The sequence below is a fragment of the Pagrus major genome, chromosome 12 (genome assembly GCF_040436345.1).
Source record: "Pagrus major chromosome 12, Pma_NU_1.0".
In the NCBI taxonomy this organism is placed as follows: Eukaryota; Metazoa; Chordata; class Actinopteri; order Spariformes; family Sparidae; genus Pagrus; species Pagrus major.
In genome coordinates this window covers 20873342-20896037 of record NC_133226.1, presented here as the reverse complement: position 1 = coordinate 20896037, position 22696 = coordinate 20873342, and the positions used below count along the sequence as shown (strand labels likewise).

General features: G+C 41.6%; 1 protein-coding gene across 4 annotated transcripts in view; it reads right to left on the bottom strand.

Moving 5' to 3' along the window:
- Window positions 1-837: 837 nt before the first annotated feature.
- The window catches only part of arhgap24 (Rho GTPase activating protein 24), a 70007-nt gene continuing 48148 nt past the window's right edge, over window positions 838-22696 (bottom strand). For 2 of the 4 annotated variants that reach the window (XM_073477778.1, XM_073477779.1), the window contains 7 exons: window positions 12677-12799; window positions 7548-7755; window positions 5596-5728; window positions 5152-5225; window positions 4942-5063; window positions 3664-4855; window positions 838-2843 (listed from right to left, as the gene is read on the bottom strand). In XM_073477778.1, the coding sequence (XP_073333879.1) occupies window positions 2579-2843; window positions 3664-4855; window positions 4942-5063; window positions 5152-5225; window positions 5596-5728; window positions 7548-7755; window positions 12677-12799 (2117 nt within the window). In that variant the 3' untranslated portion in view covers window positions 838-2578. Of the gene's footprint in view, window positions 2844-3663; window positions 4856-4941; window positions 5064-5151; window positions 5226-5595; window positions 5729-7547; window positions 7756-12676; window positions 12800-16756; window positions 16832-16912; window positions 16934-22696 lie in introns of those variants that run through there. The other 2 variants (XM_073477781.1, XM_073477780.1) reach the window with 2 other exon arrangements.

Here is a 22696-nt window from a genome sequence, read left to right as displayed (position 1 = left end):
ATTCAAAATTAGGCGGTGAACCTGAACTGAGCTCGTTCCATGTTGGTGGAAAAGGGGGTATAAAATGTGGGAAATATTACAATATGTAAGCCATGACATGATAGAAATGTGTTTACAGTCCTATATCCCTCATACTGTAGTAATTATACCTTGGGTAGTTGCGGCAGTGCATCATATTAAGATCATCACATGTTAAATAGTGTATTCAGTTTATGAAGGAGGAAAGTTTTCTCAACCCATAAAGAAACACACACAAATACTAAATCCAGTTAAGAAGGGTATGAATAAGTGAAATCTGAAAATGAACTCCAAACTAAAGCCGTCAAATGAAAGACAAATGTAGTCGACTTAATAGTCCGACGCTTGCCTGTGTAAAATTGCCCATTACCCGTTACCCATATTGACTGGCACTTTTTTATCAAATCAAAATGGATCCTAGGACATATTGTTGAGCTTTAGCAATAAAACATGTTGAGACTTTCCTCAACAAGTTTATCTTATACCAAATACCTGTAATAAAGTCATTCACTAGAAAATTAATCCACAGTATTTGTAAAAGATTAAATGTGACGATGTGCTGCTTTTGTCCATTTTACATGATTGTAAATGTAATATTTTTTTGTGTTGGTCAGAAAATGTAGGTTCTGATGAGCATTTATTAACTATATCTTTAACTTATCAATAAAAAATGATGAAAATTGGATAGTACCAGTCCTGAAATCTACTCATATACTAAAAGAACACAAGTTTTAGTGCGTCTTGTAATTCTGTATCTTCTTCCTCACGTTGCAGACAAAACATTGCAGTCACACACAGTAGTAAATAACAGAAGTAGACTCACATGAAAATGCACTTTTATTCATATTAAGTCATGTTTTAAGTTCTTTTGTGTATCAAGTATCATGTCATGAAAATATTCCACTGTCCCAGTCCTGCTCTCCCTCTCGCCCTGTGTCCATAATCTGCTCTTTTGTGTGGAATTCACAGAACGAGGTGCCGCTGTCAGCTCGGCTTAAGCCTATTACTTCCCGGTGAAGGGTGCAAAATGAGAAGCTCGGGCTCCCCCTCCCTCCTTTGGTTGTTCAGGCACTTTTTTTCTTTTTAAACTCCATGTGCACATTCCAGATGTCCTGCATTGACCAGCAGCAGGTTTTAAATGGGACCTGGTCGTCAGAGGAAGAGTAGCCAGCGGCAGCAGCAGCAGCAGCGGACCTGTGCTCAAATACTTCTTTTTAAAGAAAGTCCAGCTCAGGTTTCTTCTCAGATGTTTTGTACCCATTAGAAAATCCACATCATGTGTAGACATTTGGTTTAAAGCTACATAAATACACTTCATCCCTATGTAGTCACTTTACAGACATTCACTTATTGTCCACCGGCCCAAATGGGCTCATGCACCGTCATGCACACACACCACTTCCGCTTCTGAATCTAGCAACCAGGCTGTAGATGCTGTAATCCCATTTTTTTCACAGTTATGACCCAGAAACACAACTCTGCATCCGTGTTCTGTTGCTGCAGCTTGTTATTCTGTGCTAGTTTAGGATGTAAACCAGTTGTGTCAGGTGGAAAAATTGTCAAAAGACTACAGAGGCAGCCTGTAAACTGCAATTCCCAAGAGCGTTTATAGCGTGACGACAGCTGGGGAGAGTACAACTTGTCACCCGAAATTCGGAATTCATGACAGACGTTTTAATTTTTCTCTGGGATTTATGCCAATGACCCATCGTGCAAGTCTAAAAATTCAGCTTCAAAACATTCCTCAATCAGTTTCAACTTAAATCGTGCCATATCCGTCTGAATATGTGTCCAAACCACAGTGCAGACTAACAAGTAGTGTCTACGGTTATCTAGAAAATATTTACAGTACAGGCTCTTTTTTTTTTGGTCATGGGGGGTAAATGAAACATCACAGAAGCACAGGCACATATACAGTATATTGTCCAATTTTAAACGGTACACACATCGACCGACAGAACATTCAGTACCACCTTGCAGAGACTAAACGAACATGTAAGTGCAAGGAAAAAATATAAAATATCAGACATTGATAACTTTGCTTAAATATCAGATAAACATTTAACTTTAATTTCTTTTTACATACATATGACACTGTGTTTGTCTGCATGTTTTCCGTCTATGTACATATGCAGAGACATGAAACAATAAGATGTTTTTGGTTTGATTAAAATAGGGAGGTTTTGTGTTCTTATTTTTTTTTTTTCTGAATACAACCTTTTTTAATTGTTTGCCTTCCCTTCCTATCGTAGCTAAAGTGAAATAATAATAATAATAATAAGAATAGATTATGGTGTACTGTGCCTTTACTCCACCTCCCAGTCATGATGAGAGCTGTTTAAATAATGCTGTATTTACAGATAATGTCAGTCTGGCATCACTCCAGGTGATGTCTACATCTATACAGGCGGCCTCCCCCTCTTATTCTATTAAATTAAAACATGCGTTCTTTAACCTTCGCAGTGTAACTTCCAATCTCTCCCTCTACAAACCAGCAGCCAAATCCTGTTTGGAGCCCTCGTCATAATGTTCGCATCACATAATAAACCATTTCCAGTCTTCACTGTATCCAGATGGGGTTGTTGCGATCTGGTCGGCGGGGGTCCGTGGCTGTGGCGGCGCCGGTTGCAGTGAGGTCACTGAACGTGGAGAAAAACTGTTCCATCTCTTTCTGCAGCATCTGGTTCCGCCGCTCGGCGTCATCCTTGGCTCGCTCGGCGTTGCGCAGCTTGATCTCCGCCATGGTGTACTTCTTTCTCTCCTGGTCCAGCTCCTCGTGGAGGTTCACCATTTCGGTCTCCAGCTCCAGGTTACGCTGCTCCAAGCTGCAGAGGAGGTTAACGCAGGGTCAGGGGAAGAGACAGCAAGGATAAATTAAAAGTTGGGAACAGCTGCAGTTCATTTTCAGTCAACTTAATGAGTTACATGCTATGGACTATTGCTTGGCCTGATGTCATGGCAACCACCCAACAAATATTCCAGCAAATTACCTCCTTTAAAACCACAACTGCACTTTGTTTTTCGTATGTATCTAACAAACAAGATATAATGTGAATCAGTGAGCTTCAGAGGGGGATTTCGGGCTGATGTTGTAATCTTTAGACAGAGCCAGGTTTGCTGCTTCCCCTCTGTTTGCAGCTTTAATGCTAAGGCAAGCTAACTGTCTCTTGGCTGTGGAGGGTGGTATCGATCTCCTCATTTAGCGCGAGAGCTGAGAGTTAGAAAAAAAAAAGTCTGTTTCCCAAAATGTCAAACACACTTTAGGGGTGATTTGTTTTGAAAGTAGCTTCACATGGTCCACTTCACTGCTTAACATTTCAGATTATCACACTTTCAATACAAGGCTGTGATCAAAATAAATAATAATAAATAATAAATAAATATTGTATCATACTGAGAGGTATCTCCAATAGTGTGTATGTATATCCAACCCATTTATATCAATGATGGTAGAGTAAACAATATATAGAATCTTTCTGTATAATGCAGTTCAACAGCACCACACACTTCAGCTTCAAACCAAATTCAGTTTAATTGGCTGTTGCCTTAGATATCTGTCATGTTTGTATGGTCATGCCCTTCATTCCTCTTTAGAACCTCCTTTAATGTCATCAGAAACACTGTTCGTCACAGGTGGAAGCCTACCTCTTTATCCTGGCCTCGTACTCGGTCTTCTGCTTGTGCATCTCCTGTTTGAGACTGGCCACTAAACTGTGCAGAGCGCTGTGGCTGCCGGGTCCATTACCAACAGTGTAACCCTCGCTGTTGTCACTACTGCTGGTGCCCCGACTGCTCCTCCCTGCTCCGTCACCGCTCCCTTCTCTGTTGCTGTTTCTGCCCTCCCCCTCTCCACCTCCGCCTCCACGTCCACCAGACTGGGGAGGCTCGTTATCCTGCGTTGGTCCGTCCAGGTCCTCGTAGTGACCTCCGTAGAAGTCCTGCTCGGGGCAGGTGGTGGTGGAGGAGCGACAGGAAGTGGAGTTGTCGGGGAGGGAGATTTCACAGGAGGAGGTGGACCAGGTGGCGCTGTCGACGCTCTGCTTGTCCTCGCAGCTGCTGTTCAGACACGTGTTGGTGATGTGGTTCTGCTGCTGCAGGTTCTGGTGGTTTAAATGGACGTTGTCATACGTGGACAGACGGTTCTGATTGGTTATTTGATCCCCGTTGGAGCAGTCACGTGTTTTGCTGTTCTCGCGTAACGTGACGCAGCCATTTGGTACCCAGTGACCGTTACGGCTGTTCAGACTCCCCGTGACGACATCGGTGCCAGAGATGCCCATACGCACAGTCCCGTTCCCTCCGATGCTGCTTCCACTCGTCACGCCACTGGTGCCCATTTTTGTGCCGGGGCCTTTGAGTGTCCCACTGCGCCGCACCGGTAAACTCCCACCTCCAGTCAACGTCTGGCTCTTTTCTTGACTGGGGTCTGAAGAAGGTGAGGAGCTGAAGGAGCCGTTTGTAACGATCCCACTGCCTTTACTGAAAGCCGGGTTCTTTTTAACAGTCAGCGGAGGGCTGCGGGCGATGTCGAAGCGTCCAATGACGCCATTGCGAGGGCTCGCCGATCGCGGGGAGCCACTGTTGTCTACGTGTTGGCGGTGCGAAGGAGATTCAGGTGCTTCCCAAGCGCACTGCCGCACCACCTGCGTGTTGTTGTTCTCGGCGTTCTGAGACACTGTAGTGATGCCGGAGGTAGTTGTGGTGGCTTGTCGCCGTTGTAGGTCGATGTTGTTGTTGTTGACGAGCTCCAGGGCCGTGGGGCTGTCCTCGTTCTGAGGGAATAGCACATCGTGGCGGCCAATCAAAACAGCCATGAGCTGCTGGACCAGAACCGTACCTGACAACATGAGAGCACACATCTTTACTTTAAACTAACAATTAAAACAAAATATCGGACATGACACAACTAGCATGAATACCGACCTTCCATTATAGCGACTGGATCCTCGACCTTCGGCCTCAAGATATTTGGCCCAAACACTGTGGCCAAGTTTTGGACGCTCATTTTATTCACTCCTGAATATGACTGGACTTCATCTAGAAATCTGAGAAAAAACAGGAAAACATCAACTTTTCAGTGTTCGATAATGGTCACAACTTCAAACATCATCCACTTTAACGATCAGTTAATACCTGCAGATGTACTTGAGAAGGTTGTAGTTCACTGGAGGTAGACATTCAACGAGCTTTCTCAACTCCTTCAAACCCTGCAGAGGATGGACAGTTTTTAAAGGGCACATAAGTTCAATTGTAATTCACACCAATACATGCGGAAAGTTATGATCAATCGTGGGAAAGTTACTCAAGCAAAAGACTTGTCCCCGGCTGTGATGCGAGCCTTATGGTGTGAAACAATCCTATTCAGATGTTAGAAGTCAAGACAGGCAGAGAGAAAGGGCAGAGCAGAGCAGAGCATGGATGACCGGGCAGCAGGGGGCCACCTTTAATGCCACAGAACTGGACTTTGGATGATTTACGTGAGAGCTTGTCGGCGCTGACTTCTGTTGCAATATAAGTTGAACTTTACATGGAGGAATAAAGTTTGTGAAAGGCCAATCCGTTGGCACTCTTTCTTACCATTTCATCATCTTTGCTGAGAAGCTTGGCACAGGCCAGGAACTCTTCATATTTGTGGAAGGGGATGACGGGCTCCGGCAGCTCTCTGAGATACAGCTTCAGGAGAGACGCGACTGTATGCACATCTGTGTTACTGTAGAGACAGAAGAAACAGAGGATGAGGGGAGGGTGAGATTTTTTATTACAGGTACATTGCACGAATAAATCATCATGAATATACCCGCAGCAAGACAACGGGTGGAATCAGAAGGAAATATAACGTAGGATACCGAAAATTGATTTATTTTAACTTTTGTTTTAATTCCTAATCAATTTGCTCCCAAAATCACATGTTTAAGAACTTAATGTGGGAGAACTGGGCAACCTAAAGCAAGCAAACAGGATGTTAGCAACTGAAAGGCAGGCAGGTAACAACAAAAACAAGACAGGGCTCAACGACAGCAGCAGTGGGGCAGCCTAGATGATCTGCCAAAAGGCAAGAGGATTTTCACTGTTGGCTCAGAGACACTAATGAGCCAACGAGGGGCAGCTGTTGCTACCAAACGACTCAAGTTAAAGCAGAAGTAGGAGGGGAGAGGTGTGTCATCGTGCAGCTGACATAACGGTGGAGTGATTTTGTACCCTGTGAGTCCAGGAAAAGGTAAGGAGTTGCCTGAAAATACGTGAGTTCAGGATTTGAATCATCAAACTTCTTTTGTTGTGGTTTGTTGTTTCAAATATGAAATACGACCACTTTCACAGGTGTTCTCGCCGGTTTTCTCTGCTCAGGTTTAAGTGGTTCAGCACTACTAACAAGAAAAATAATTGCCCTGCTATAAATGTCTGGTCAAGCCAACATTTAAAACAGTATTATGTGAATAAATCACTTCCTTCCAGTGAATCACCATGAACCGTGAATTTGCACGCAACGGTGATCATACATTTTTATACGGCAAGTTCAGGGAGCTCACACTGTTGATCAATAGTAAACCATCTAGTTATTTGAGGGAATAGAGAGTAAGAGAGTCCAAAATGGAGGAAGCTATTGCAACTTATTAGCTGTTATGACACAACCCACTTTAATTTACTCTGTTAGAATATAAACTGCTTCACTAAACAGGGCATGAAACAGTTTTTGGACAGTTATCGTGACTGACAAGCTTTTGGCTTTTTGCTTTTTGACAAGCAAGTTGGCAACCAAACTATCCCTGTGAGTATTCCTTTTGTCATCGGGCTTCTAGCAGCGCTTACTTAGCAAATTAATTTGTATGATCCTCACACACCAGCACAGCCCTGACAGGAGGTCTGATCAAGCAAGTGAAAACACCTGTGTGGGGTCTTTTAACTGTATAATGTGATCGGTGGCTGCTCATCATCTGTTCGAGCGCTGATGCATTTGTACTTAGAAACGTTAAGGTGGACTATTAATCCGTAACTGTTTTGACTTATCGTGGCAGGAAAAGCACAGGTGGAGCTAATAACACTAACGACCGGTGAGACAGTGAAGAACACAACTTAAATGGAATGCATTTGTTGTTAATCTGATTAATTACACCTGTGATTTTCCTGCAACGACATCGAAATGTCTGCGGTGAAAAAGACATGAGATCACCGTTTTGCATTGCCTCAGCTGAAGAGGTCAAAAAGGAATGAGGAGGAGGAGGAGGAGAAAAAAAGATTTTTCTCCAACTTGCTGGCTGTTCTGTTAGACCTATGAACTTGGTTTGTCATGAGGGAGCTTTCCTGTCTTAGTTGTGTTTCCGATGCAAACCAGGTATTAAAAACCTATATCTGCAATTCTTTGTTGTAAACTTCTGGAGGTGTTTGTACCAGACCAACAGGAGCGCCTGTGTCCTTCCAGAGGTGCAGACCTTGACCAGTCTTCAGTCTGAACATATCACCTTCCCTTTAAAATGCACTGAGGAAACCCAGGAAACCCAAGCAGCCCAGCATACACTCATGTGTTTCCTCACCAATCGAAAGAGGGTTTCTCTCCACAGTCGAAGGCATCCTGCAGCTCTTTGACCAGGTTGGCCTGTCCTGGCAGCCTGAACAGACCCTCCTCCCGAAGGCCCCACTGACGGATGAAATCCACACACTGCTCTACCAGCATAGGGGCAAGCTTGTTCCCGAACCGGCGTTCATACCGCACCGTTTCCTCCAACTTCTGACCAAAGATCCCTGAAACACAAAATGTTTTATGCAGAAGGTTAATTGCAGTGCTACAAGAAATAAGCATTGGGTGATTCTGTGTCTACCCCTTTTTTTGACCTTTTAATTCATAACAGGATAGCTTTAATTTGAACATAAATTGTATGACTGTCAGTTATAAGAGCATGACGTGTTAAAGGTGCAATATGTAAGAACTGACAGTTGAATTCATACTCCAAACAAACACAGGGCAACATATCACCAGCTAACTGCTGCTCACTGACCAAGGCCAGTTTGAAGATAGGTAACACAGTACAGAGGCGATTTACAGGTCAGGCATGAGTCATCGCCCACCTACAGAGACCTGACGGGGGTTATGGCGGGGTCAGGCCCAGGATGCCAGGTGCCAAACCTGGCATGAAATCCACCTCAGTGTTGTTGTTGACTGGATGCTACTGTGACTCATTATCACATATTGATGTACAAAGTGGTATTACGAGACAATAAGGACCGGGGCTAGCTGGTTAGCATGAAAACTTTGTAGATATCTCTGCAACACAATACAAAGATGTCTTTGACATAATGTCAAAACTGTTATTTCTTCACATTCTGTTGGTATTTTCAGTTGCTATTTGAATGTTTTTCATTCTCCTCCTTTCACCACATAGAGTTCAGCATATCAAAGAAGCTGAGAGTGTCTCCAGGGTTTAATTATGTTTTAAATCACAGATATATATTATTTGGTTCTCTCTTTGCTGTTAAATTATTTAGGGCACGATTCTGAAATGATAAAAGTTTCTCCATTTTAAAATATTAATATAATTTAATATCCTGAACTATCTAACTCTCCCAAAGTGAAAGAAGTATTTTTCAAATAATAATATATTTAAAAAAAAAAAAACCCTGGTCTTCCATCTGCAGCTTTAGGCACTTCAAAGAGCGCAGTTAAATCAATTGGAAAAATAAATTCTGATAAGGCCGGCTAGACAGTCCGGGCAAAAAATATGTACACCCACAAAGCCTTAGTCTGATGATCAAATCTCTAACTTCCTGCTGAGCACCTCTCGCCTTTTGTCTGAGGCAGTCGCCGTAGAAAGAGAGAGAGAGAAAAAAAAACCGGACTGATTTCCATTTGCAGCCGTCTCATGTGGATGCAACACAAGAGGGGATTAAGGCAGCCTTCCTGAGAGATTTGGATCTGCATACTTTTCCGGTCTCCAGATACAGACAGAGGCTACTAACACACATGCACACACGTGGTACCACACGGTACCGTACGGTGACTGAATCGGACGGAGCTTAGCAGGATCCTCGTGCTTTAGACGGCAATTGACACCACAAGAAATGCAGCTTAAAGACAAACGGTGTTAATGTGAACTAACTGTAGTTTAAATTCTTCAATTATTTCTACTAAACATTTTTCATTAGATGCAAGTGGTGCTCACAGCATGATGGTATGCTGTCCTACTCACCCCTCTTGAAAGTGACACAGCTTGTAAGCTTCCGGAAGAAACGCCTATTAATAAACTTGTGATAAGATAACAGAAATTGAAGTGCCTGCATTCTATCATTTCCCAAAAACCAGCCTCAGGTTTTGCATTTCTGATAAAAAAAGACAGATATAAAAGAGATGCATCAGCTTGTAAGTCAATCAAGTCGTCTTCATTTCCATCTCTCAGAGAATATTTTTTAAAATCATCAATCAGTGAAGAGTTTTTTTTTTTTCCTTTCTCCTTCAGGGACTTCAATCTTTACAGCAACCTAAATAAGACAAAACAGTCAACATCCTCAAATTCCCCAAAAAAATCCTTGAAGCTTTGAATCCATTTTCCAAATCTTAGACGGATCAGAGTGAAATATAGATAAGTCAAGCTCCTGCAGGGTAAAAAATTATGAATATCCTCTCGTATCGAAATGAGCATCTGAGAACAAGTGAGAAAAAGAAAAAGTGACTGGGCGAAAACGAGGTCATCCCTCCAGACGTTCTGGTCATGAGTCTGGGAATGTTTTCCCGGGGTCACATGTAACTGTGCGTGTGGACCGGCTTATGAGGAGTGTGTGCATGTGTTTATACGTATGTTTGCTGTTCCCACTGGCCCGGGGGTCGGATCACAACCAGGAAGACTTCGGCACATGAGAGCAGCACCTCTGCAAACACTCTCAGGTTCTGTCAGCTACTGCTGCACACACACTCTTTTCTTTTCCTATATCCTCTTCCTTGTCTGTCTTTCTTTCTTCTTCTGTGGTATGCTAAAGAATGTTAACCTTTCTTACTTCACTACATGCTAATGATATGTATTCATAGACATAAACAGTGAAACATAACAGCCTCGACTGTGTACAGAATAAACCCAGAGCAAAACAAATCTGACGAGTCATATACATCATGTCTCATGCACAAATGATCAATTAGTTCCTCCTCCAGAGCACATCAGAAGAAGGGAGGGATGAATGACCTCTATTATGAGTAGCTTATCTAAACCCTATCCTCATGCTACTTTGCTTTTAAATGCGTGTACTGGAACAGGTACTGGATTGTTTTTTTGTTTAAACACTGCAACATTAAATACCACTCCAAATGTGAAATATATTTGACAACAAACAGTGCAGACAGACGACGGAAAATTACTCACCTAACTAAAGTAAAAGTGTAATTTACGTGGATGTGTTTTATTCAGGTGGAGGGGATGGTGGAGAAGTTACAGGCGAGACAGCTGCCAAGCCAGTGACCGCAGCTCAAGACTGTGATTCAACATCTGTAAGCGGAAGTCGGAAGTCTGATTCATTAATATTGTAAATATCAAATTTCTGAGTTTTAATGTCTTCTCCGAAACTACGTAGTGCCCCTTTAAATGTAGCGTACTGGACTAAATGTTAGCTGTAAATTAGGTTGAAAATGTTGCTATCAAATGTTGAAACAGACATGACTAATGTCAGAAATGTAAGGGTTATTAGAAGTGGTTGTTGAAATGATATGTGAAGATTATTATCAAGTCTTCTGCCAATGCTGAATGTCACTGCACCACAACAAAGACACAAAAATCTATGAAATCAACAAAACAGTGGAGAAAATCTCCCATATAAGCTATGGAGTAGTCAAATAAAAACAGTTTCTACGGAGCTGTTAATCCAGCAGCTATGACAGTTCCAAAAGTTCAAGTTAAATTGCAAACTCTTTACGAATAAAAAGTTAATTACCATGGAACAAATCTCCAAAGATCCAGATGGAGAGGCCGCAGCTGCACATCTCTCAAAAGGTCTGATTTCAAACTCTCTCTTCTCCAACTGTTTGTTCAAGCTGGCCAGTAATTAATTCAACATCATAGCAAGTGTTCAGCACAACATGACAGCGGACCCATCAGGGGCTCCGAGCTCTTCTGTGGGTCAAACACAGGGTCTTCCCTCCCTGTCTGTCACTCTCTGCACTGAATCTTTGAATCACACTTCGGGGGCACTGAGCAGCCAATCAGGGCTCGGTTAGTCTCTGCTGCTGCTGCCGCAAAAAAAAGTGAGAGCCTGTATGTGCTCTGTATATAATGCATGTGTGTGTGAGGGAGAGACAGAGGAAGCCCGGCTCGGCTCCAACTCGGAGCCACCCTTCTTGTGGCATCTTTGACAAATGGCTCGTCCTTTTGAAGAGCAGTCAACTGCAATAGACATCAAACTCCCTGCACTGAAAACAGAGGGGCCAGCTCAGCCTCATCTATTCACTGTGTCACCGAGAGCTGCCTGAGCTGCCCGTCCGGTTACAAACGCAGCACTTGTGCCCCGTTCATTCACAATGTAGGCCAGTGTCAGCCAGCAAAGTCAATAACAAGCCACAGCAGCGCAGTGGGACGCTCAGTAATCAGCACTCTGAGCCCACCAGAATCAGGAAGAACTTACACTTCAGCTTCAGTGTGTTTGATGATTACTACATCTATGTTTTTTGGGTTTATCTGTCTAATGTAATTCATTTTAACACATTAATTTCCTTTGTTTATTAGCATGAAGAGGCTCGATAGAAAGAGAAGACAAACATGCAGGATGATTCAAGCAGCACAGATCTGGTCCTGTTATGTACCGCACTGTCAAAATGTAACAAAGAGACAAAGCAAATTTTCCTCTAACTAAAGCTGTTTATACTTCTTGTCATGATGACATCAAGCAGGACTGCACAATATATGACTTCAGCGTCAACATCGAGACAAAAGTCACATTGCAGGATGTGCATCGTCTGACCCGTCATGCTACAGTACAACTTTTTTGCAGCTTCATACGAAAGCCAAACTTTTACGAACATTTTACATGACTCTACAAGAGATGTCTGTCTAATACTAGATAATTTAGTTTGATTTGAGGGTTGGATACAAAGAGTTTGTTGCCTTATTAGAGACACGCAGGGTCTGAACCACAATCATTCTTGATCAATCCGTTAACCAAAGCAGGGCCTGCTTTGGTTGTTTGATAAAACACTCCCCTAAAAGAAAAGAAATCACCCAAAACATTCTAGAGTGATTAATTAATTCACAACAGAATCTGAATACAGCCATTTAAGTTATCTGAAGGAAATTCCTGTTTTTTCATATTCAATGTGTCATTTTTTTCCACTATCATGCAGCCCTAATGTCAAGTGATGTAGTGATGCAACCAACATGTGGAGTGAAACATGGAGGAGGGAACAAGGAGGCAAACTGTTGCTTTACGTGCCAACATTTTAGGTTAAATGTAAAGATAAAGATACAGTAAGGTAAAAATTGAAGGAGAAATACTGTCCTTGTAGTCCACAATGTAAAAACTTAAAACCTATAGTCAGCGGTTTGATGGGGGAGCAGAGATGGTGGCTAGCTCACAGTCACTTATCCATCCTCCAGCACCACCACTGTAATCTTTTAAAGTCATCCAAATGAAGACCAAACTGTCGATGCAGATCTCATAGCTACTAAAAACAATGTGTTGTGTTTGTACTGACCTCCACCAAAAGGAGCCCAGATGACCCTGCGGATCGTCTTCACCCAATCCTCCATGTCATTCTGGGTGCTGGCCATAAGAAGGTAGGTCTCATGGTTGGCTGTCATCCGCTCTCTGTCTCCCCCTGTTCAAACACAACAGACAGAAGCATAGATGGTTCAAATATCCTGCAGATAGCAGCCAAAGTGTCTCTGGTGGCAAAACTCTCAGTGATGACCTTTTACATGCACACAAATATTTCACAATTTACTAAAACAGTGCAAGAAAAGTTAAATAAATTCTTAAGATTTCCCCCCAAAATCTAGAATATAAAAAAATGCAAAAATTGTTTATTTCAAGTGTCATCAGAAATGAATCATATTCTGCACAGTGAACGTCCAAATCAAGCAAACAATAAGGAAAAGACATGTTTCAATGAAGGTGACTTTAAGGTGAAGCTCCAAGCAGCGCCTGAACAGACCAGACAGCACTGACTTTAAAAGTCCTTGGATGACATAGTACAGTAATTTACTTTAACCTAACCACTGGCTGTCTCTAGAAATATGGCAATTTTGGAGATACAGTAGACGCTGCCCTTTTGACTCACTCGCAGTGATAAATCAAAGGACATGTTTATACAGTGTGTGTTCCAATGGGGGCAGACTCAACTATGCTGGTGCTGTCATGTGACACCGGACAGATCGGCGAGGAGGGTCTGGACTTGTTTCATATGACCAATCTGGTTGCAGCAATTACTTTGACAACAGAACCACTTGCAACACTTCTACTTCAGCTTTATTAAGATGAAACAAACAAACAAGGACTCGTGGCATTTCACAGGGATGCACCTGCTCTGTTAGAGGCAGAGATGAGCTATTAAGAGACAAATGGTGTGTCACGCAGCAGTTGAATTATTCATGGGTTTGACCACCAGGGATCCTGCTCCATTGATTGTATCACAGGATGAGATCTGCGTGTTGCATACAGAAAATATTTATAGACTGCTTCAAACACAACATGAAAGGCCAGAGGAGGGATCCGGTTCACCAACATCAAGTCCTGATGACTTGAAACGATACAGAAACAGACACTTTAACTGTTTTATGATAATACAAACCACACGAGTCATCAGTTTCACCAGAATGAGATTACACTATAATCTCAAAAACACACGTTTCTAATTGAATTCATTTTCTAAACAGTTCAACAACTTTATTTTCCAGGAAAGTTCTCACCTCCAATATGTCAAGCAAATAATAAAAGGCAAGATCATAAATCAGAGACTCAGTTAACATTCATGTTTGCTGTGCAATTATAAAAGAAATCACTAAATTTGGTATAAACAGTTTGTTCGTTATACGTGTCTTAACTTCTCATCTTGCTAATTTGGCTCCAAGACTGATTTATTGATCTTGGATTCAATTATCTTGAACGCCAGTGCTCTTACTTTGAAAAATATGAGGCAAACAACATTTATATAAATGTGCTGATTGTGTGATTGCAGTTACATGAGAGGTGCATGTTGGAAACCCTCCCAGCAAGGACTGAGGCAATAGATTCATGTACACAAGTCTTATTTCGTAAGCTTTGTGTGCATGTCTTACAAAATAAGAGATTGGGTGTCATTTCACATCAATGTTTTCACTCTCATCAATCGTAAACAGATGTTACCAGTGAAGCGTTCAGACTGAGAGAAGTTGGTTCCCAACAGATGTGCAAGAGACTTTTCGGTGATAATCATGAGACCGCTATGAAAATGAAAACTTACTAAATTCTCTTCAAAAGAAGCTTTAACTGCATTCAGCATCTTCAGCAAAGTGAGTTCTCTTGTTATTAAGTTTTAATATCCAAATGACAAATTCAGAAGCCATATGTTCTCCCACCATTACTCATTATTAGTGTACAAACTTCTGGGTTTTTTTTGGTAACTCTTCACTAATGAAGAATTGAGATAATTACACCAACAGATCATCATCATCATCATCATTTTCTAAACAACCTCATCTAAAATCGTATTTAAATCCCCACTCTTTCATTATAAATCCAAGAAAGTGAGCCATTTGTATTTGAAAATGAGCTCACACATAGGGCTGTTAGCACTTACATATGTCTCATGCACTTAGAAATATATATTAGCTATTGTATTATGGCGCTGACATGCTTTCAGTTATTTGTATATAAAGGGAAACACCCCCAGCTCCTGCTCTGTAGGTGTTTGAATGTTCTCGTAAGTTGCTTTGGACAAAAATGAATGTAAAGTGCATCTTGTCTATGTTGTGATCTAGTTTACTGTCAGGAGTTTGGGCTGAAGGTCTTGTTGCTCAGACAACAGACAGATTTTTAGCTTCAAATAAACTACCCACGTACAGAGAATGGCGCTGGACAGCTATATTTGGAACCAAACTCTGACAGTGAGATTGATGCTCTCCTGTCAGTCTCCATGAGATCTCATTAGCAGGGAGCAGATGTCAGTGTTTGCCCTGTGTGGCATTCTACATGTTCGCAATGCTGATCCATCACTGGCTCCCTTTACAAAACCCAAACAATGTAAACTCAAGTGACAAAGATTAACCCGCAGTGAATGCAGCCGACACGTCCCAGAAAGTAAATAGAAGTGTCAAGTGAGGAGTCATTATACAGTAAAAGTTTAACTGCAGCTGAGGGTCAGGTCACCCGGTTCTTGTAACTTGACAAATGTCACATTAAAGCAGCTGCAAGGAACGTTAAGTTTATGCTGATTCTGGCGGCCCCTGTGGACAAAAGTGGTATGAGCACTCCTGTCATGAAAATCTTGATCTGGCTAGCGCGTGCATTTTTTTTTTGACAGCAAGCGAAAGAAAGATGCACAGCTGTTTGCAGGATGCACGGTGATGAAATAATAGATCTATTTGTGGCTCTGCAAGATTAATCGCTGTAATATGACAACAGTGAAGCAAAGTTAACTTTGTTTTGGTGCCGTTCATACACTCAGGTTAGCCTGCAGGTAGCTACAGCCAATAGATCGGTTTGTGGAGAAAGCCAAAGTTATCAACATTCCCAGGAATGTTATGATTTTGCAAATAGCCAATCTTCTGGCTGATTGTGGTTGAGGTTATATATAGAAGCAGTATTAAATTGAGACTGTTTCATAACTAGTTAAAATGCCTTGTAGCTAATTTAAGTGCTGACGGTGGCGTATAGCCTGTAGTTTCACCGCATGAAGAAGGTTAAACTTCTGCCTAGATGCTGCTGTTCTTACCACATATTACACCAGCCTTGTCATGTTTATCATTGAACAAAAATCTAAAATTTCATGCCTTCAGTGTTGTGCATTTTTTTCCCCCGTGGTATTGAATATGAATATTTTCAAGGTACTGTATCAAGGTTAGAAATTCCAGCATCGTGACAGGCTTGACAGACTGGCTTGGTAGATGATACATTGAGATTTAGCAGACTGAGTGACAATGACAGTCACTAAACGATGACAATACATTTTTTAATTTATTTTTAATTTGTATTAGCTGCAGAAGTTATGTATCAATCAACAACATATCATAGACAACAGAAGGTATGCAATCTATATAGTAAATAAAAAAAAAGATAATCTATAGATATAATCAGTGATATCCATTTCTGCACTTTTGAAAATAAAATAATCAACTGTAAGATTGCTGTCCATGTCAGATGGATGTTGCTTACATGCTAATCCAGATGTCACTGCAGCCAGCACAATCCATCCATCCATCACAGCAGCAGCCTCATTAAAGCTCGCACAGGCCAACTCTCACATTAAAGATATTGAAGTTTTGACCCATATTGTAATTTGTGTCCAGGAAGCAGCTCTTTCCTCTTAACAGCAGGCTGTAGTGCCCCCTGTTCCTGATCCAGTGATTAGTCACTACCCAGTATTGATTCACCCTCAGAGCTCCCTCTAATTACACTTCACATGGAGCAGAGACACATTGATTCACTTCGCCCGACATAACCTCCGTCTGTAGACTCGCAGAGCAACACAATCTGCATTAAAACCCGCGAAATCATTTCTAATACAATCTGAACCTTTTCCCTTTTGTCCACGCGTGACTAAAACACAAACAGAGAGGCGGCAGCAGCAGCAGCTCACCTCTGAAGTGCAGGAATCACAGCCACGATGTCACTTCATTCACCTGCGACAAGCAACAGATTCTCAGCGATGCAGTTTGTCAACAACACGAGACGCAGACGCGCTGATCTGAACGTGCAGCAGCTCACTCACACACACACACTCACTCACACACACCTGAGGTGATCTGCAGCGTCGCTCCACTAATACCTCACGTTAGATTATCAACCCGAAGTCCGCCGTGCAACAAACTCCACACAGAGGCTGGTAAATAATAGATTTAATTCAGAGAGAGACTTAGAGAGAGGGGGGAGAGAGAGAGAGTGAGAGAGAGAGAGAGAGAGAGAGAGAGAGAGAGAGAGAGAGAGAGAGAGAGAGAAAGAAAGGGAGGGAGAGAGAGAGAGAGAGAGAAAGGGAGGTAGAGAGAGAGGGAGAGAGGGGGAGAGAGAGAGAGAGAGAGGGAGAGAGAGAGAGCAAGAGGGAGAGAGAGGGAGAGAGAGTGTGAGACACACACACACACACACACAGACACACAGACACACACAGAGAGAGAGAGGGAGAGAGAGTGTGAGACACACACACACACACACACACACACACACACACACACACACAGACACACACACACACACAGAGAGAGAGAGAGGGAGAGAGAGAGACACACACACACAGAGGGAGAGAGAGAGAATGGGGGGAGAGAGAGAGGGAGTATGGTTGTGATGTCCTGGGTTGAAACTTTTAAATAAAATAATATTATTTCTGTGTGGAGCACCAGATATAACTACTGAATGGGCTGAATCAGTCTAATAACAAGAGGGTCAGTAGTGGAATTTAAAAGATAATGACATATTGCTAACATGTTGTGGTCCTTGACACATATCAGAAAGATATGTAGGGTTCATCTTAATTAAAGGAAGCCCTCTGTCTGTTTAGCTGCAACTGACGTCTCAGGTTACCACGTCACAGCAGGTGCGGGCTATTTCTGCAGTAATTTATAAGGCCATGCGCGGGAAAACACACTTTGTTGTAAAACATGTGCTTTGCGTTATTCTACTACAAACACAACCGATCGTTTTTTTTATTATCATAAAGTAAGACAAACAATCTTACTTTCATGTAGCCAGCATCAAGGAAATGACATATTTCCATAAAAAGACTTGGAATGCTCATCCTGCTTTCTATGAGCTGCGTAATTATTTTTGTTTTTAGAGCTTAATTATGTGCATTTTCGGTCAAAATGTCATATAACTCACCCACATTAGTCTAATCCTTGTGTTTTGACCACTGCAGTGTATCTGTCAGATGGATTCCACAGTGACACCAATTAATCACATTGTCCAATTAGGCACGCCGAAGTTTCTCAGTCACAGGCATCTCCACCCTGACAGCACTGTTGGCATTGATTGTCATGCAGTGTAATTGTAATTTTCCTGGTCCCCCCCCCCCCTGAAAGTGCTTGCGTCCACATTTAAAAATCAATCAGCCCTTAAGGCAGAGCCTGTGTTTCCACCACTTGCATGGAAGCATTTCCTCTTGGAAACAACGGTTGTGAAGCTGTTAAACAAGCGTGCAACAGGATTATACAGCATACCAGGACTATTACAACACACTCCTGTTCCTCCTGCCATTTCCTGTTGATGCTCAACTTTCCTCCACGGTGGCTGAATTGGCTACTTGGTTTTATAAAGACGGGCGATATGTCAAACTCACTTAAGCACATGGACACAAACCGTCTGGATAAAACCCTCAAAACTGTCATCACAAAACCACTGAGGAAGATATTTGTCATTTGCTATCTATGTGGCCATCTGCGGACCTGTGACATGCTTTAGTTTAAGTACTGGTGTTAGGCAAATATAGTTGCAGACCACATGTGTGGATCACCTCTAATGAAACAAGCCTAATCTAGAGTCACGAGGACAAAAATATAAATGACAACAAGATAATGCCAGCTGTTTTTATGCGGATTTCCAGACGGTTACTTTTACTGTCTGGCAGAAACGTGTCAGTCAGCTTGTGTTTGTGACTAAGTGCAAAGAGCTTTATATGAAAAACAGACTCAAATGTACCAGGTGCAGTGATTGAGTCATCAGAATGACAAAGGTGCAGTGAACTGCTCCAGGCATTAAAGGATAAGTTCACCCAAAAATGAAAAATCTCACCCCCATGCCGAAGGAAAAGTCAGGGGAAGTTTCGAATCCAATAAAACATTTCTGGAGCTTCACAGCGAAGCTTCACTGCTGCATTCTCATAAACAACTTAAGTAGATGGGGACTTGTTTTGAAAGGTCAAAAAGCAACTGGAAAAATAAGAGTAAACCGAGTTGTCAGAAGCCCTGAGATCCCAAATCAATCTGAAAAGACGTTATTTACAGTCTTGACAAGAGGCGCGCACTTTAGCTTAGCTTTAAAAAGGGTCGTAAAGGACGTTGTTTCAAATCCCTTGGGTTCTCTAGGCTTTGTTTTGGGTGTGAGTAGATAATGACTAAATTTTAATTTTTGGCTGAACTTATCCTTTTATTTGTTTGAAGACTTTTGTTTACCCCAATAACAAACACACAGCATTCCTAGATAACTGAGCATTGTCTCCCGGTCTCAGACACATAAAAGTCAATGAATGATTTGACTCTGGGTTAAAACCACCATCAGATAAACAGATAACCAGAGATAACCAGAGCCACATCCCTGCAAAGAACAAATATTAGGTCTGCAACTTTCACAGGCGTCGAGAGTTGAGCCAATTAAGCTTTAACTGCTAAAAAAAACACTCTGCTCAAATTTCATCTTGTCGCCTGTGGATACATTCTCCATAACTGTCCACTGAATACACTGACTGGAAGCTCCCCAGATTCTTATACTGCCTGCAGGTATTATTCTCCACCACACAATTCTCAGACTGCTTGTAGCGTGACTGGCACTGTGTCTCGAAAAAAAAAAAGAAAATCCCTCAATCATCGCTCCTTAAATGAGACCGATCCTAGCAGGAGTTCACTGCCAGAGACAGTCGAGGAGCTTCTCGTATAGCAAGGCTGTACCTGAGGAGACAACCGTGACAGCTGTCACAATTCCCCTGATTCACCACGCTCCAGCACACTGCTGCAAAGTTTTACAAACTCAGCGGTGAACAATTGTCAGCTTTACAGAGGCATGCAGCACTGGTACTTCAGAGGACAGCTTGTGTTAAAGAAGGCACGCAGTTCAAGAGTTCTCATTCACCTTGAGACTTCATGAAAAAGTTCAGGAAAAGAGAAAACGCCCTTCAATTCTCAACTGTAATTCCATTGACGATAGTCTCCGCAGTGGAGCGCCTAATAAAAAGACAACTTTACTTTCACTGACTTCTATATGTTATACTAACATTGCTCTCAAAGTGCATCACCATAACAGACGGGTGCTTAAAGGAGACGTTCACTCAAAAATGAAAATTCAGTCATTAACATTCTCCCTCTAAAGCTGATGGAAAGGCAGGTGAAGTTTTGTAGTCCACAAAACATTTCTGGATTTTCACAACAAAACAGCGTTGCTGTTGAACTGTTTGGGTGAACTTATCCTTTAATACAGTTAGAGCTGCAACAATAATCTATTATTCAATTAGTTGTCAGCTATTCGCTCATTTCTTTGATTAACTTTTTAAGGCAAAAAAAGAGTAAAATATCTCTGGTTCCAACTTCTTAAAGTGAATAATTTCTTTTTTTCTTCACTATATATGACACCAAATTGAAAATCTTTAAGGTGTGAACAAAACAAGACATTTGAGGATGTTAACCTGGGCTTTGGGAAATACTTTTCAACTTTTCCTGATATTTAAAGACCGAAGAACTAATCAACTATTCAGAAAATAATCAACAGATTTATCGACAATGAAAATAATCATTAGTTGAAGCTTTCGCCATTTCTAAAAATTAACCACATACGTCCTCTTTTAATCACATAAAGCACAGTAGCTTAACAACACAACTCTGAGTAATGCTCATCCTTAAACACAACTGTTACAGTATCACTTGCATCATATCAAATCATCCATAACCTTTCCTTCATTAAAGTTGTTATCTGTCTGTATGTGTGTGTCATGATTACTACGTGAGTTGGGTTGACTCCAAACAGCTAACAACTGTTCATTCCAGTTTCAACCACCGGCCTTAATAAGTGACCAGACCCAGCTGCAGACCAGTCTTTAACTAATGGCTCAGAACAGGTGGGAGACAACAAAGGATCCCACTGTGCTGTAATTGCTCACAAATACCTTGAGCCCTGATACACTTCACTCTGATCTGTGCCTCTGTGAGTAAGTCCTGTAAAAGAAGCACATGTACAGTGCTGCAGACTGCAGAATAAATGGCTTAGTTTTGTGAGGATAACACCATTAAACTTTCATCATCCACTGTCACCGGACGTGAGCAAAGTGTCGAGCTGTAAACAGTATGTATTGATTAGACTCTTGTTTCTTTGTTGAAAGGAATAGTTGGGAAATACATTTATTCTCTTTACTGCCATGAATTAGATGAGAAGATTGATAGCTGTCTGTTAAATATAAAGCTACAGCCAAGAGAGGGCTAGCTTAGGCTACCTTAGCAAAAACAAATTGTCTGGCACGTAAAGTTGTTTATTCTACACTTTTGTAAGGATTTAACAAACACAATACATGTTAATACTGATTTTTTTCCCCTTTGACCAGCAAGGCTAGCTGTTTTCCCATGTTTCCAGTCTTTATGCTAAGCTAAACTTACTGTCTCCTGGCTGTAGCTTCATAATTAATGAACGCACACAACTCTGAGTGATTGCATACCAGTAACAAAACTAAACTTGGTGCTAGTAGGCAGGTTTTCCATCTTTGAAAGGGCCAGGCTAGCCGTTTCCTCCTGTTTCCAGTCTTTATGCTAAGCTAAACTAACTGTCTCCTGGCTATATCTTTATAATTAACAAACAAACACAACTCTGAGTAATTACATATGAGTTTAAAAATGTAACTTGGTGCTGTTAGACTGATTTTTCATATTTGGACTGAGCCAGGCTAGCTGTTTCCCCCTCCTTCCAGTCTCTATGCTAAGCTAAGCTAACTGCCTCCGGGCTGTAGCTTCATATTTAACAAGCAGATGTGAAAATAGCAATGTTTAATGTGGTCATTTCCAAAAAGAAAGGCCTGTTTAAATGATCAAGCTATAAAACTAAATCTAAAAAAAAAAAAAAGTGTCTCATTACTTTCAAAGCAGTCCAACAATGTGACAAATCCATGAAAACTTTGTGTTAACTTCATTGCAATTGTCTCACAATAAGAAATGGTCAGCTTGTTTTCATTTTAGCAGATATTGCCCAAAAGGGAGTGGGTGTTGAAAGTGTTAAAAAAATGACCTAAAAAATGATTCAGGAGGTTTAAAAGTGGATTACATTTTCTGGGAGACTTCTTGTGAAAATGAAAATGTGAAGTTCTTCCAGACTCTGATTGTGCTGCTTGCGAAGCGGAGGAAGCAGCTGCTGCTGGCCCCAAAACAATGCAGACTCAGTAAGTACCTTGTTTAGCTTGAAATGACAAAAATATGTGTCATAAAATTCTCCCGGTGTGTGTGTGTGTGTGTGTGTGTACAGTGGGAGATTAAACGACTACACCAGTGTCTGTTCTCTGTTGTCTTCTCTGTTGAGGCTTTCTTGTTTGCATGCAAGCAGAGGCAAGTTGAGATTCAATATTGTGTCTAATGATAGTCTTCTCAGAAGTCCACACATCATAAATACCTCAGACAGACAGGAAGTAACTCACCGAGCGACGAGCCAAACTACAACGCGAAAATGTTTGTTCATTCATCAGGAATGACGACCGGGATTAAAAGTGGAAACATAAAGTCTCACAATTTTGGCTTACGAACGAGTTTCATTCATGAATGATATCACCTCCGGATGATCTAATCCCTCTGCAAAGTGCTGCTGTTACAACAAAGAAGTCTCAGTGTTTGTTTAGAGAAATATATCC